The sequence below is a fragment of the Arachis ipaensis genome, chromosome B03 (genome assembly GCF_000816755.2).
Source record: "Arachis ipaensis cultivar K30076 chromosome B03, Araip1.1, whole genome shotgun sequence".
Taxonomy (NCBI): domain Eukaryota; kingdom Viridiplantae; phylum Streptophyta; class Magnoliopsida; order Fabales; family Fabaceae; genus Arachis; species Arachis ipaensis.
The window spans coordinates 62,057,999-62,074,816 of record NC_029787.2 but is presented as its reverse complement, the minus strand read 5'-3'; the positions used below and the strand labels follow the sequence as shown (position 1 = coordinate 62,074,816).

Here is a 16,818-nt window from a genome sequence, read left to right as displayed (position 1 = left end):
AGTGCACTTGCTGGTTAGTGGTACGCGTTGTGAAAAGTGTGATTCACAATTCGTGCACCAAGTTTTTGGCGCCGTTGCCGGGGATTGTTCGTGTTTGAACAACTGACGGTTTATTTTGTTGCTTAGATTAGGAAAAAATTCTTTCTTTTTGGTTTAGAGTCTTTTATTATTTATCCCTTGTTAAAACACTTTAAATTTATAACTCAGTTAGTTAGAACGTGGTGTTTATGTTCATGGTAATTGGCTATCATAATTTTTTTAAAACCTTTTTCAAAAATAATTTTTCTGTTAAATCCTGTGCCAAACTTTAAGTTTGGTGTTTTCAAAAATAATCTTTCTTAAAATTTTCGAAAATTCCATAACTCATTTGGCTAGAGCGTTAATCTGTGTTCTTGGTAATTGGGTTAGAATCTTTTATACTCTTTTCAAAACCTTCTTTTTCATAAATAGTATTTTCTCTATTAAATTGTGTGCCAAACTTCAAGTTTGGTGTTTTCTTGTTGAATTCCCTTTGGTTTTCGAAAATTTTGGTGGTTTTCTAAAAATTTTAAGTTTGGTGTTCTTTCATCATGTTCTTGTGTTCTTGTGAGTCTTCAAAGTGTTCTTGAGTTTTCCTTGTGTCTTGATCTTAAAATTTTTAAGTTTGGTGTTCCTTGGTGTTTTCCCTCCAAAATTTTCAAAAATAAGGAGCATTAGATCTAAAAATTTTAAATCTTGTACTATCTTATTGTTTTTCTCTCTCCTCACTAAATTCAAAATATCTCTTCTAACTTCCTAACTTCTTATCTTTTCAAAATTTGTTTCAACTAAATAACTAACTTTTTGTTTGTTTCTTAACTTTTTCAAAACTACCTAACTAACTCTCTCTCTCTCTAATTTTCGAAAATATCTTCCCTCTTTTTCAAAAATTTCTGTTTTTTTTTTATTACTTGGACGACCCAGTGCACTTGCTGGTTAGTGGTACGCGTTATGAAAAGTGTGATTCACAATTCGTGCACCACTGTGACCAACTTAGCTTTCAGAGTTTCAAACACCAGCAGACACTCTGTGTCAAAGACAAATGGCGTGTCAGCAGCTAGCAGATTACTTAGAGGTTTTGTAATTTTTGAAAAATCCTTTATAAACCTCCTATACAATCCTGCATGTCCCAGAAAGCTTCTGATTGTCTTAACATTGGCAGGAGGTGGTAGTTTTTCAATTACCTCTACCTTAGCTTGATCCACCTCTAACCCTTTGTTTGAAATTTTGTGCCCAAGAACAATTCCTTCAGTCACCATAAAGTGACATTTTTCCTAGTTTAAAACCAGGTTAGTCTATTGGCACCTTTTCAGAACAAGTGTTAGATGGTCAAGATAGGAGCTGAATGAGTCTCCAATTACTGAGAAGTCATCCATGAAGACTTCTAGAAATTTCTCTACCATATTCGAGAAGATAGAGAGCATGCACCTCTGAAAGGTTGCAGGAGCATTGCATAGGCCAAATGGCACTCTTCTGTAGGCAAATACTCCAGAAGGACATGTAAATGCTGTTTTCTCTTAGTCCTGAGGATCCACTGCAATTTGGTTGTAACCTGAATAGCCATCCAGAAAGGAATAGTATTCATGGCCTACTAGTCTCTCTAGCATCTGGTCTATGAATGGTAAAGGAAAATGATCCTTTCTGGTGGCTGTATTGAGTCTTCTGTAATCAATACACATACGCCACCCTGTAACTATTCTTGTAGGAACCAGTTCATTTTTTTCATTATGAACCATTGTCATGCCTCCTTTCTTGGGGACAACTTGGACATGGCTTACCCAGGGGCTATCAGAAATAGGATAAATAATCCCAACCTCCAGTAACTTAGTGACCTCTTTCTACACCACCTCCTTCATGGATGGATTTAGCTGCCTCTGTGGTTGAACCACTAGCTTAGCATTATCCTCCAATAGGATCTTGTGCATGCATCTTGCTGGGCTAATACCCTTAAGATCACTTATGGACCACCCAAGAGCTGTCTTGTGTGTCCTTAGCACCTGAAGTAGTGCTTTCTCTTCCTATGGCTCTAAGGCAGAGCTTATGATCATAGGAAAAGTACCATCCTCTCCCAGAAATGCATATTTCAAGGATGGTGGTAGTGGTTTGAGCTCGGGTTTAGGAAGCTTATCCTCCCTCTAAAGAGTTTTCAGAGGCTTTTCTGTTTCCTCTGGTTCCTCTAGATCATGCTGAACATCTTTAAAGATGTCCTCTAGCTCTGATTCGAGACTCTCAGTCACATTGATCTTTTCCACCAAGGAGTCATGCAGTCATAATATCAACGCTCATGCAGTCATTTGATATGTCTGGACGCTGCATAGCTTTGACAGCATTTAACTTGAACTTATCCTCATTAACTCTCAGGGTCACTTCCCCTTTTTGGACATCAATGAGAGTTCGTTCAGTTGCTAGGAAAGGTCTTCCTAGAATGAGAGTTGCACTCTTGTGCTCCTCTATTTCCAGCACTACAAAGTCAGTGGGAAAGGAAAATGGCCCAACCTTGACAATCATGTCCTCAATTATGCCTGATGGATATTTAATGGAGTCATCAGCAAGTTGGAGGCACATTCGGGTTGGTTTGACTTCTTCAGTCAAGCCAAGCTTTCTGATAGTGGATGCAGGTATTAGGTTGATACTTGCCCCAAGATCACATAGAGCTGTCTTGGTAAAAGTGCCCTCTAATGTGCATGGTATCATAAAGCTTTTGGGATCTTTAAGCTTCTCTGGTAAGGTTTTCAAAATGACTGTACTGCATTCTTCAGTGAGGAAAACTTTTTCAGTTTCTCTCCAATCCTTCTTATGACTTAAGATCTCTTGCATGAACTTAGCATAAGAGGGTATTTGCTCAAGTGCCTCTGCAAACGGGATCTTTATTTCAAGAGTCCTGAGATAGTCTGCAAAGCGGGCAAATTGTTTATCCTGTTCCTCTTGGCAGAGTTTCTGAGGATAAGGCATCTTGGCTTTATATTCTTCAACCTTAGTTGCTGCATGTTTATTTCCTACAGAGGCAGGTTGAGAAGCCTTCTTGAGGGAGTTATTATCAGCACTTGCAGGTGTCTGATCCCTCATTGGCGTTTGAGCGCCAGGATAGGGAGATGGATGGGCGTTTAATGCCGGATTTCTACCCTTTTCTAGCGTTTGAACGCTAGAACTGGACAGGGATTGGGTGTTTAACGCCACTTTCTTACCCTTTTCTGGCATTTGAACACCAGAATCATTCCTCTCTGTGCTCTTACTGCCCGCAGAGGGATTTTTGGTAGTGGGTTGGTCATCCTTTGTCAGTTGTCCCTTTCTTGGCTTTCTGCTGCTTTGAGTTGAGATATTCAATGTCTTCCCACTACTTAATTGAATAGCTTGGCATTCTTCTGTTATCTGTTTAGATAGCTGCTGTCTTGTCTGATTTAATTGTGCTTCCATATTCTGGTTCATATTTTTAGTGTCTTGGAGCAACTCCTTGAATTCTGCAAACTGTTTTGTTATAATAAGCAGTTGCTGATTGAGTTCAGCAACTTATTCTTAAGGACTAAGTTCAGTAGATACTGCTTTAGCCTCTTCCTTCAGGTAGGACTCACTGCTTAAGTACAGATGCTGATTTCTGGCAACTGTATCAATGAGCTCTTGAGCCTCTTCAATTGTCTTTCTCATGTGTATAGATCCATCAGTTGAGTGATCTAGAGATATTTGACCTTTTTTCTGTAAGCCCATAGTAAAAGATGTCTAACTGCACCCACTCTAAGAATATTTCAGAGGGGCATTTCCTTAGCATCCCCTTGTACCTCTCCCAGGCATTGTAAAGAGATTCATTATCCTCTTGTTTAAAGCCTTGGATGTCCAGCCTTAGCTGTGTCATCCTTTTTGGAGGGAAATATTGATTCAGGAATTTGTCTGACAATTGTTTCCATGTTCTTATACTTGCTGTAGGTTGGTTATTTAACCACCTCTTAGCTTGATCTTTACAGCAAATCGAAACAGTAATAATCTGTAGACATCCTGATCCACTTCTTTATCACGTACTGTGTCAGCAATTTGTAAGAACTGTGCTAGAAACTCAGTGGGCTCTTCCTGTGGAAGACCGAAATACTGGCAATTTTGCTGCACCATGATAATGAGCTGAGGATTTAGCTCAAAACTGCTTGCTTTGATGGGAGGTATACAGATACTACTCCCATATGCAGCAGTAATGGGGTTAGCATATGACTCCAGAGTCCTCCTGGACTCTTCATTTCCACTTAGGTCCATGATGGAGAAAAGGAAATTGATATTAATTGCAAATAAATTATATTTTTATTTTTATTTTATTTAATTAAAAACAACCGAATAAATAAATAAAAAAATTTAAGATAAAATAATTGGAAAATAAAATAAAAGTTTCGAAAACTAAAATAATTGATTAATTAAGAAAATTTGAAAACTTTGGATATGATTTTTGAAAAAAAAGATTTTGAATTTCGAAATTTTAAAACTAAGATAAGATAAAAATGAAAATTTTAAAATAAAAATCATAATTTTTAAATGAAATTTTTGAAATCTCACTTAAATAAATATGAAAGATATTTTTTGAATTTAATGAGGAAAGAAAAAAACAATAAAATGACACCAAACTTAGAATTTTTAGATCAAAACAAAGAAAACAAATAGGAAAACTTTGAATATCAAAAAATACTAATAATTCGAGAAATGAAAGAGAAATAAACTTATGCAATTGACACCAAACTTAAGATATAAAACTAAACTCAAACGGAAGACTCTAAACCAAAAAGAAAAAATTTTTCCTAATTTAAGCAACAAAATAAACCGTCAGTTGTCGAAACTCAAACAATCCCCGGCAACGGCGCCAAAAACTTGGTGCACGAAATCACAATCACACTTTTGAAATTCTGCACAACTAACCAGCAAGTGCACTGGGTCGTCCAAGTAATACCTTATGTGAGTAAGGGTCGATCCCACGGAGATTGTCGGCTTGAAGCAAGCTATGGTTATTTTGTAAAACATAGTCAGGATGTTAATAATAATTCTCAGTTTTAATTGGAATGAGTAAAAGAACATGTATTAAATAATACTTGTTGTGCAGTAATAGAGAATAGGTTGAGGTTTTGGAGATGCTCTGTCTTCTGAGTCTCTGTTTTCCTATTGTCTTCTTCTTCACGCATGCAAGGCTCCTTCCATGGCAAGCTGTATATTGGTGGATCACTGTTGTCAATGGCTACCAACCCTCCTCTCAGTGAAAATGGTTCAGCTATGGGGTTTCGTAGGGCTAATCATCTGTCGGTTCTCACTAGTGTTGGAATAAGATCTGTTGATCCTTTTGCACACTGTCACTGCGCCCAGCATTTGTGAGTTTGAAGCTCTTCATAGTCATTCCTTCCCGGATCCTACTCGGAATACCACAGACAAGGTTTAGACTTTTTTATCTTAAGAATGCTGCCAATTGATTCTAGCTTATACCACGAAGACTATGGTCTCACGGATTCGAATGCTCTGTTGTCAGGAGATGCAATCAAACTCGTGAACTAGGAACCCAAGAGATACACACTCAATCTAAGGTAGAACAGAAGTGGTTGTCAGGCACGTGTTCATAGGTTGACAATGGTGATGAGTGTCATGAATCATCACATTCATCATGTTGAAGTGCGAGTGAATATCTTATAATAGAAACAAGCGTGATTGAATGGGAAACAGTAGTAATTGCATTAATCCATCAAGACACAACAGAGCTCCTCATCCCCAACCATGGAGTTTAGAGACTCATGCTGTAGAAAATACAAGTTCTGATGTAAAATATCATGAGGTACAAAATGAATCTCTAAAAGTGGTTTTTATAATAAACCAGTGACCTAGGTTTACAAAAAATGAGTAAGCTAAGATAGATAGTGCGAAAATCCACTTCCGGGGCCCACATGGTGTGTGTTTGGGTTGAGCACTAAAGTTTTCACGTGCATAGGCTATTTTTGGTGTTGAACTCCAGCTTTTATGCCAGTTTGGGCGTTTAACTTCAACTTTTATGCCAGTTCTGGCGTTTAACGCCAGAAAAGGGTAAGGAGCTGGCGTTTAAACGCCAGTTTGTGCTACTAAATCTCGGGCCAAGTATAGACTATTATATATTTCTGGAAAGCCCAAGATGTCAACTTTCCAACACAATTAAGAGCGCATCAATTGGACTTCTGTAGCTCCAAAAAATCCATTTCGAGTGCAGGGAGGTCAGAATCCAACAACATCTGCAGTCCTTTCTCAGCCTCTGAATAAGATTTTTGCTCAGGTCCCTCAATTTCAGCCAGAAAAGACCTGAAATTATAGAAAAACACACAAGCTCATAGTAAATTCTAGAAATGTGATTTTTGCATAAAAACTAATAAAAATATAATAAAAAGTAACTAAAACATACTAAAAACTATGTAAAAACAATGCCAAAAAGCGTATAAATTATCCGCTCATCAGGCTTCCAAAATCCCAATCTTTTCATGTAGTTCCTTTTATCCTCCTTGTATTTGGCCAGAATTTCTTCTTGTCTTGCACTCAACTCCTCCATTCCTTTCATGAATGTTGGGTATCCTGGGTTTAGAACGGCCACAGCATTACAAAAGTGATTCAGTTTTGCTTGTGTGTTGATATCATATTGCCTCCTTGAAATGGCTCTGGCATCATAAAGGTTTCTGAACTCAGCAAGGTTCCTCTGTTGCCATTTGCCTTGCTCTACAATTTTGTCGAGTACACTTCGCACCTCCCCCCAATCAAACTGTTCCTGCTGCTCCTTCCTCCTGTGCTCAAAACTTCCTTGTAGTTATTGTATGTTCTCATTCACTTGGTTCCATTGTTGTTGTTGATTTGAGTTGGTTGACATCCTTCCTTAGATGGTTTAGGTCTCCCTTCATTTAGTGTATATTCCCTTGCAATTGTTGCCAATTGAATCCTTCTGAAATTTGTTGGTATTGCTGATATGGTGGTTGGAGTGCTAGAAAATGTGGTTGCTCCTCTGCCTCTTCTTCTTCTTCTTCTTCTTGTACATGTGGCTCATGAACATGAGCTATATGATCCCTGGCCCTCTAAAGTGGGTTGACATCCACCACTTTGGCCATCTTCTTGGCAGTTATGGGTTTTTCTTGCTCCACTAGCACTTCATCAATTATCTTCTCCACCCCTACTTCATCACACAACCTTTGGATGATGCTGGGGAATGCCAACCTTGAGCTATCTTTGGTGCTTTTCAGCACTTTGTTGATGTTGATGGCAATCAATTCCCCAATATTGACATGCTCACCTTTCATGATGCTGTATATGAGCACAGCTCTCTCTTTGGTCACCTATGAAGTGTTGGATATGGGAATTAGGGACCTCCTCAAAAAATCCGGCCACCCTCTAGCTTGGGGGCTCAAATCTCTTCTTCTCAGCTGTTTGGGCCTCCCATCCTTGTCGTTTATCCATTGTACATTTAACACACAGATTTCATTGAGGATTTCAACAAATCATGGGTCTTGTTGCTTCATTCTCTCCTCATAGCTCCGGGTGGAGGTTGTTTGCTTCACCATCAGCGTCCTCTCTATGTTGGTGGGGCTTTAATCAATGGACTTCCCCCTCACATAGCTAAGATAGCCATAGGGTTGTCCTGGCTGAGGCACGGCATTAGCATAGAACTCTCTCACCAAGGTTTCCACCACCTTCCTTGGTGGGTTGCACAAGAATGCCCAGCCCCTGTTGTTGATCTCCCTATTGATCTTAGGGTACTCATTTCTCCCTAGTTGGAAACCAACCTCTGGAATGATTTCCCTCTCACTCACCTAACCATAAAACTGGTTTTGGTTGAATAAGGAGAGGAACTTGTACTCATTGATACCCGAACTTGAGGATCCAGAGATTGGTTCCTTAGTCTTTCTTTTCTTTGAGGCTGAGGCTTTTGGTGGGGCCATTGGGTTGAGAAAGTGTGTTTGAAGGTTTAAAGAGAGTTAGGGGATGTTGCAAGAGAAAGTAAGCAAAATAAAGTTTTGTCCCAACAGCAAACTAAGAGCTTGATTGTCCCAATCAAGAAAAGGAAAAGAAGTAGGGGGAGAAAGCTAAGGATAAAAGAAAGGAGATGAAAAGAAAGAAGGACTTGTGGAGTCTTTTCGTATGTGATTTGGGGTTTGAAGTGTGGGGAGAGGTGGGAAAAGTAGGGGCTTTTATAGGGGTGGGAAGTGTGGTTCGAGTGGTGGGATGTAAGGCAATTTAATGTTTTCCCACTTGGGGAGTGGCGCCTAGCGTGGGAGGAGGCGCCAATCCTTATCCCACTTTGCTTCCTACATGTTTTGAGTTCCAAAGTGCAAGTACACTTTGACTTCTTTGCTTTATGTGCTACCAATTATGTGGGCCCCATTCTCTCTCCTAAAAATAAAACTGAAACCCTATTAGTAATGACAAAAGAATCCTCCACATTCCTTTTAAATAAGAGTGAATAAAATTGCAACTGATGGGTGTCCCTTGGGGCACCAAACTTAATCCCGTTGCATCATAATAAATTGGGTTCATCATTGGGTTTTTAATGTGTTCATAAAGGTAGAGTGGTTCCAATTCCTTCACATACTTTTGCTTCCATCCCCTTCTGAACACAATTAAACACGTTCATGCTCTCCCCAATATATTAAATGCTTTCAGATTGAGTAGTATTGGGCTTGTTGGATGGTGGTATTTCGTATAGTGGTGGCCACACCAAACTTAATCTCTGGACTTACCTTCAATTATAATTTGTTCAAAGATAGTAAGCCTAGATTAAGTAGATTGGTGGCCACACCAAACTTAGCTTTTTAGCCAGTTCTCAGCCCAATAACTCATCATTAGCAAATGTATTCATCAGATTCCATTTTCAGAATAAAAGAGAACAGAATATAAGGGTCTCCTAACTACCAAAACGGATATTAAAATTCCTAATCCACTACCTAAAATCTACTTCTAGAATGCAAGAAAACACAATTTTTTAAATTGAAACTTAAACTACCTAAACTGGAAAATCTTAACTACTTCTAAGAAAGCAGTAAATCAAAAGGATATAAAGTGTTGGGGTGCCTCCCAACTAGCGCTTCTTTATCGTCACTAGCTTGACGTTCTTCCTTTGTTAGCTGAGGTTGTAGCTCACTCTCTTCTCATCCAGTGAGTCCCCTAGGTAGTGCTTGAGACTATGGCCATTCACAGTGAAGGTTCTTTGTGTTTTGTCCTCCATAAGCTCTACATGGCCATAAGGGAACACCTTGAGGATGGTGAAGGGTCCTGACCATCGAGACTTAAGCTTCCCAGGGAAGAACTTGAGTCTTGAATTGTACAGCAGCACCTTTTGTCCTTCAGTGAACTCCCTTTTTGCTATCTTCTGATCATGTCACCTTTTTGTGTTCTCTTTGTAGATCTTTGCACTCTCATATTCTTGATTCCTAAACTTTTCTAGCTCATTGAGTTGCACAAGCCTCTTTACCCCAGCAGCTTGATCATCGAAGTTTAGCATCTTCAGAGCCCAGAATGCTCTATGTTCAAGCTCAACTGGTAAGTGACAAGCCTTACCAAACACCAATGGGTATGGAGACATCCCAATAGGTGTTTTGAAGGCTGTCCTGTAGGCCCACAATGCATCATCCAGCTTCTTAGACCAATCCTTTCTTGAGCTTCCAACAGTTTTTTCAAGAATTCTTTTGAGCTCCTTGTTTGAAATCTTTGCTTGCCCGTTGGTCTGTGGGTGGTATGAAGTTGCCACCTTGTGCTTGACTCCATACTTAGAGAGGAGTGCTTCGAGTTGCTTATTGCAGAAGTGTGTCCCTCCATCACTAATGAGGGCTCTAGGAACTCCAAATCTATTGAAGATATTCTTCCTCAAAAAGCTCATCACAACTTTGTTGTCATTTGTTGGAGTGGCTATGGCTTTTACCCACTTTGACACATAATCTACAGCCACCAATATATAATTGTTTGAGTAGGAGGATGGGATGGTCCCATAAAATTAATTCCCCACACGTCAAATAATTCTAACTCCATTATGAACCTCTGTGACATCTCATTTCTCTTGGGTAGATTGCCAGCACTTTGGCATTCATCACATCTTGACACCAAATCCTTTGCATCTTTGAAAATGGTTGGCCAGTAGAACCCACATTGCAGCACCTTAGCTACAGTTCTTTCCCCACTATAATGGCCTCTATATGCAGATCCATGACATTGCCAAAGCACTTCATGTCCTTCCTCATGGGAAATACACCTTCTCAAGATTCCATCAGCACACTTTATGAACAAATAGGGCTCATCCCAGATGTAGTGTTTAGCATCTTTGATTAGCTTTTTTCTCATGTGTTTGTTGAGGTTGGTTGGTAGTTCCCTAATAGCCTTGAAGTTAGCTATGTCTGCAAACCAAGGGGCCTCTTGGATCATCATCAACTGCTCATTAGGGAAGCTCTCATTCACTGCAAACTAGTGTGCCCCATTTTCTTCTTGTGGGATCCTTGAAAGGTGGTCAGCCACTTTGTTCTCTGCTCCACTCCTATCTTTAATTTCAATGTCAAACTCTTAGAGCAGCAGGATCCATCTTATTAGTCTAGGCTTGGACTCTTGTTTGGTAAGCAAGTATTTGAGTGCTACATGATCAGTGAATACAATTACTTTAGAGCCAATAAGATATGATCTAAATTTGTCAAAAGCAAAGACTATGGAAAGTAATTCTTTCTCTGTAGTGGTATAGTTCCTTTGATTCTCATTAAGGACCTTGCTAGCATAGTAAATGACATGCACCAATTTATCTTTTCTTTGTCCTAAAATAGCACCCACAACAAAATTTGAGGCATCACACATCAACTCAAAAGGTAAATCCCAGCATGGTGGTGCTATGATAGGTGCAGAGGAGAGTTTGTTTTTAAGTTCTTCAAAGGCTAGCATGCATTCATTATAAAAAAACAAAAGGTACATTAGAGACAAGTAGGTTACTCAAAGGTTTGGCAACCTTGGAAAAATCTCTAATGAACCTCCTGTAGAAGCCAGCATGTCTTAGAAAACTTTTAATTGCCTTGACATTGTAAGGTGGGGGTAACGTTTCAATCACCTCCACCTTAGCCTTGTCCACCTCTATGCCCCTTTTTGAGATCTTGTGACCAAGAACCACCCCCTCTGTAACCATGAAATGGCATTTCTCCCAGTTCAAAAAAAAGTTGGTCTCTTGGCATCTCTTTAGCACCAAGGCTAAGTGATGCAAGCAATTAGAATATGAGTTATCAAATACAGAGAAGTCATCCATAAAAACTTCATTGAATCTTTCAATCATGTCTAAAAATATGGAGAGCATGCACCTTTGGAATGTTGCAGGTGCATTGCACAATCCAAAGGGCATTCTCCTATAAGCAAAGACACTATATGGGCAAGTAAATGAAATTTTTTCTTGGTCCTTGGGGTCTACAACAATTTGGTTGTATCCAGAATAACCGTCCAAGAAGCAATAATACTCATGTCCTGCCAATCTTTCAAGCATCTGATCCATGAAAGGTAGGGGGAAGTGATCCTTCCTGGTGGCTTCATTAAGATTCCTATAATCAATGCACATGCACCAACCAGTCACCGTTCTTGTAGGTATCAGCTCATTCTTCTCATTTGGTACAACAGTGACCCCTCCTTTCTTTGGAACTACTTGCACAGGGCTTACCCAGGGGCTATCTGAGATGGGGTAAATCACCCCTGCTTGCCATAGCTTTAACACTTCTTTTTGGACCACTTCATTCATGGTTGGATTCAGCCTTCTTTGTTGCTGTCTTGAGGGCTTAGCACCTTCTTCAAGTAGAATCTTTTGCATGCACATTGACGGACTGATTCCTTTTAAGTCTGCAAGTGTCCAGCCTATAGCATCCTTGTGTTGTTTCAGCACTTGGATAAGCTCTTCTTCTTGCTCCTCACTCAAGCTTGAATTGATGATCACTGGGTAAGTGTTGTTATCACCCAAATATGCATATTTCAAGCTTGGTGGTAAGGTCTTCAGCTCTAGTTTTGGTGCCTCCATTTCCTTGTTGTCCTTAGGGTTTAACATGATTGAATTCTCCATGGTTCCTGGTGGTAGTTCTCCACTTGATGCTTGTTGTTCTAATTCCATAGTTCCTTCACATTGTTCTTCTTCCAAAACCCCTTGAACTATCTGTTCTATGGTGTCTGCCATCATGCATTCTCCTATGGATTCCTTGGGATAACTCATTTCCTTAAAGACATTGAAGACCATCTTCTCTTCATGTAACCTCAAGACTAATTCCCCTTTTGGCACATCCATGATGGCTCCAGCAGTAGCTAGGAACGGCCATCCTAGGATGATTGATGTGTTAGCCTCTTCTTCCATATCTAACACAACAAAGTCAGCTGGGAAAATGAATTCTCCCACTTTCACCAACAAGTCTTCCACTACCCCATGAGGGAACTTGAACGTTCTGTCAGCCAATTGGAGTGCCATTCTTGTTGGCTTGGCTTCCTCAATCTTCATCCTCTTCATCATGGTTAGGGACATGAGATTGATACTAGCTCCCAAGTCACCAAGGCTTTCTCAATATTGACATCCCATATGATGCAGGGGATTTGGAAACTCCCTGGGTCTTTCATTTTCTGAGGGAGCTACTTTTGTATGATGGCACTACATTCCTCAGTTAGCATTATGGTCTCTTTTTCTCCCTAGTTTCTTTTTCTTGTCATGAGCTCTTTCAAAAACTTGGCATAAAATGGCATTTGCTCTAGTGCCTCAGCAAATGGTATGTTGATTTGGAGCTTCTTGAAGATCTCTAAAAATCTAGAGAATTGGCTATCCTTCCCATCCTTCCTCAACCTTTGTGGGTATGGTGCCTTTGGCACATAAGGTTTCAAGACTGGCTGTGGTGAGGAGGGGCAGGGGCCTTTTCTTCTTCATTCTTGGTTACTCTGGCTTAGGGTTGCCACTTCTACAATCCTCCCGCTTTTAAGTGTGATGGCCTTGCGTTCCCCTCTTGGGTTGGCCATGGTATCACTGGGAAATGTGTGGGTAGGCATTGGAATTTGCTTGGATAGAATCTCCACTTGTGTTTCCAATTTTAAAATAGTTGCGCCTTGATTCTTCAGATTCGATTTGTACTCTTCTGGGTTGGCATCTATTCTTCTGTCAGCTTGTGTTTGTCTCTCCAAAAGAATGGAAATAGCTCCTGTCAACTGTGATGACAGTTGTGATATTGCAGCTTCTACTCTCTCGAAGTTGCTCTTGATTTCACATGGTTGCATGGTTGGGGTTGATGCTTCTTGGTAGGGGTTTTTGTTTGTTTGTTGAGTGGAATGGTATAATGTGTTTTGTGATTTGTGGTAGGGTCTGTTGTTACTTGATTGATGGTTGCGGTTATGATTGTGGTATTGATTGGATTGGTATGACTTGTGATAAACCCCTATTTTATGATGTATTTTATGGTCAATTGAGTGTTTTTATTAATCCTTCACCCACTTATTCATGTAAATTGCATGGTTTTACTATTCCTTCCTTATTTTATAATATATGTGAAAACATGTTTCCTATGCTTTAAAAATATTAATTTTAATTATGCTTTATTACCATTCGATGTTGTGATCTGTGTGTTAAGTATTTTCAGGCTTTATAGGGCAGGAATGACTTAGAGGACAGAAAAGAAACATACAAAAATGGAAGGAAGGCACAAAAATGGAGTTTTGAAGAAAAGGCAGCGACGCGTACGCGTGGACGACGCGGACGCGTGCCTTGAGCAGAACGCAAATGACGCGTACGCGTGACAAGGAAAAACTCCAAACCACGTGAACGCGTGACCCACGCGCACGCATGACGGACGCCATGTGTAGGAATCTGCAGAAAACGCCCTCAGCAATTTCTGGACCCTTTTTCGGCCCAAATCCAAGCTAGAAACACAGAATATAAGCCAGAAAATTGGAGAATCAAAAACGGGGAATAGAACAATTCACACAACATTCATAATACACAATTTTAGGTTTTTAGATGACGTTTTTTTAGAGAGAAAGGCTCTCTCCTCTCTCTTAGGTTTTAGGAATTAGGATTTCTCTTATTTTATGGTTATTTCTTTATACCAGGTTTAATGTTCTTTAATTTAATTTCTCTTCTACTTTTATGTACTTTATCACTAGTTTATTTACTTTCCCAATTTGATTTATGAACCGTCCCATGTTAGATTTGAATTTATGTTTAAATGCAATTTGAGGTATTTCAGATTTAAGATTGATTTCTTTTATTTATGATATAAATAATTTAGATTTTTCTCCTTTTGGTTTTGGTTAAATAATTGATAACACTTGAGTTATCAGACTCAGCAGTTGATTGGAAATTAGGATTGCTGATTGATTCGGATCCCTTTAAAGCTAGTCTTTCCATAGGAATTGACTAGGACTGAGGAATCAAGTTTATTAGTCCACTTGAATTACCTTTATTTAGTAAAGGTTAACTAAGTGGGAGCGAAATCCAATTCTCATCATACCTGATAAGGATAACTAGGATAGGATTCCTAGTTCTTATACCTTGCCAAGAGATTCTTTATAATTATTAATTTATTTTTCTTGCCATTTAAATTACTTGATCTCTATTTCAAAAACCCAAAAACACGCCTTATTCCATAATCAATAATAAATCACACCTCCCTGCAATTCCTTGAGAGGACGACCTGAGGTTTGAATACTTCGGTTATAAATTTATTGGGTTTTGTTACTTGTGACAACCAAACTTTTGTACGAAAGGAATTGTCGATCTAGAAGCTATACTTACAACGGGAATTTATTTATGAAAATTCTATATCGCGCGAGAGTTTCATTCATCATCTTGCTATGGTCTTGATTGTGACTTTGTTGGTTCCCCCACCCAAAATTTGGGTGGTTCTTCCAACCTGGGTTGTATGTCTTGGAGTTTGGATCATAAGGTGGTCTAGAATTGTTCACATAGTTAGCTCGCTCCCATTCACCTTCAACTTCTGGTGCATCTCCTTCTTGTTAAGGGGTTGGGCTTGAATGGCTGAGACTTGATTGCTCTCCATCTTTTTGGTCAAGGCTGCTAGTTGTGCAGTGATCAGTTTGTTTTGGGCCAGCAGGAGATCCATTGAATTGAGCTCCATTACTCCTCTCTTTTGAGTTCTATCTGAAGCATAGAAGTACTCATTCTCAGCCATAGTCTCAATGACATCTATGGCTTCTTCAATGGTTTTCTTCTTGTTGAGTGAGCCCCCTGAAGAATGATTTAATGATTGCTTTGACTCATATGATAGCCCTTCATAGAAGATGTGTAGTTGCACCCACTCATTGAACATATCCGGTGGGCATTTTCTTCTCAAGTCTTTGAACCTCTCCCAGGCCTCATAGAGTGTTTCACCATCTTGCTGTCTGAAAGTTTGCACCTCAGCTCTTAGCCTGTTGACTCTTTGTGGAGGGTTGAATCTTGCTAGAAATTTGTTTACAACATCATCCCATGTGGTTAAGCTCTCCTTGGGAAATGCTTCTAACCACTTTGCTGCCTTATCTCTGAGTGAGAAAGGGAACAAAAGTATCTTGTAGGTGTCAGGGTGTACACCATTGGACTTTACAGTGTCATAGATCCTCAAGAACGTGGTGAGATGTTGGTTTGGGTCCTCCTGGGCACTTCCTCCATATGAACAGTTGTTCTGGACAAGTGTGACGAGTTGAGGTTTCAACTCAAAGTTATTAGCATGGATTGTTGGTTTTAGGATGCTGCTGCCACAGTTTCCTGGATTTAGGTTGATGTAGGAGCCTAAGACTCTCCTCTCTTGCCCAACATGATTTCCAACATCTCCTCCAACATTGTCTTGCACTTCGTCATTCATGGTGGTTCTCAGATATTCCTCCACTAGTTCCTCTCCAACTATGCCTTTGCCTCTTGCTTCCCTCCTTAATCTAAGGAAGGTCCTCTCAATTTCACTATCAAAAGAGGATGAAGTTTCTCCTCTTCTACCTGTCATACATTCAACAAACAGCAAGTAGAGGACAAGTGAAAGAATCACTCTAGTTAAGATTAATGGTTAGCTTGGTTGATGCAATTATTCAAACAGTTAGAAGAATGGAAATATGAACAATGAATAGCAAAGATAATCAAAGTAAAAACAAAGAAACAGAATGGACAGAAAAATTAAAGAGCTAAAAGGAAAATAACAAGGTAACAAATGCTTAATCTAGTTCTCCAATCAATTTAATCATTGTCAAATTTAAACCAATTCCCAGCAATGGCGCCATAAAACTTGATGAGCCGAATTCACTCCCCATATAAAAATGGTGAATCTGTTCTTTTGGCAAGCGCACCAAAATTATCTTCAAGTAATAACCCACAGTGGAGTGGGATCGTATCCACAGAGATTGGTAGATTTGAGCAATTTTAATCAATTGGTGAATTAGTCAAGCTAAGCAGAATATATTGAGATTGTAGAATTATAAATGTGAAGAAATCTAAATGACTCAAAAGTAAATAAAAGCAGAAAATGGCAGAAAAGTAGAGTGCATAAACATAAATGACTTAAAGTAAATGGGAATGGGGATTTGCAGAATATAAAGAAAGCTATAAAGAAGGTGGAAGTTAAGAAAAGGGGAATTCATTAGGATCAGGAGATGTTGTCTCTTTGGATTAAATCCAGCTCATATCCTCTTCAATTATGCAACTCATTGACCTCTTCGCAATCATGATTGATTGAGCCCCAATCCCTTGGTGACTCAATCTCTCAGATCTTGATCAATAGCCAATTCCTTGGTCTAGTTGCTCATGAAGAGAGATATGCTTGGTCCCTGATTATACCACACATCATCATAGGTCCAAGTAGAGGGAGGATTATATGTCACCATATCCAA

General features: G+C 39.4%; 1 protein-coding gene across 1 annotated transcript; it reads right to left on the bottom strand.

The window, feature by feature from the left end:
- On the bottom strand, positions 9,910–12,325 carry LOC107633177. The gene is made up of 2 exons (XM_016336814.1): positions 11,918–12,325; positions 9,910–10,242 (listed from the first exon to the last, which is right to left on the bottom strand). The coding sequence occupies exons 1-2, from the start codon at positions 12,323–12,325 to the stop codon at positions 9,910–9,912; spliced, it is 741 nt and encodes a 246-aa protein (XP_016192300.1).

What these genes read in the sequence shown, in the direction of transcription:
- LOC107633177 (XM_016336814.1), bottom strand. Translation starts at nt 12,325, where the DNA reads ATGGAAGAAGAGGCTAACACATCAATCATCCTAGGATGGCCGTTCCTA. An exon ending in GTGATAACAACACTTACCCA is followed by an intron (nt 10,243 to 11,917) that starts GTGATCATCAAT and finishes TTGTTCATAAAG; the next exon opens with TGTGCTGATGGAATCTTGAG.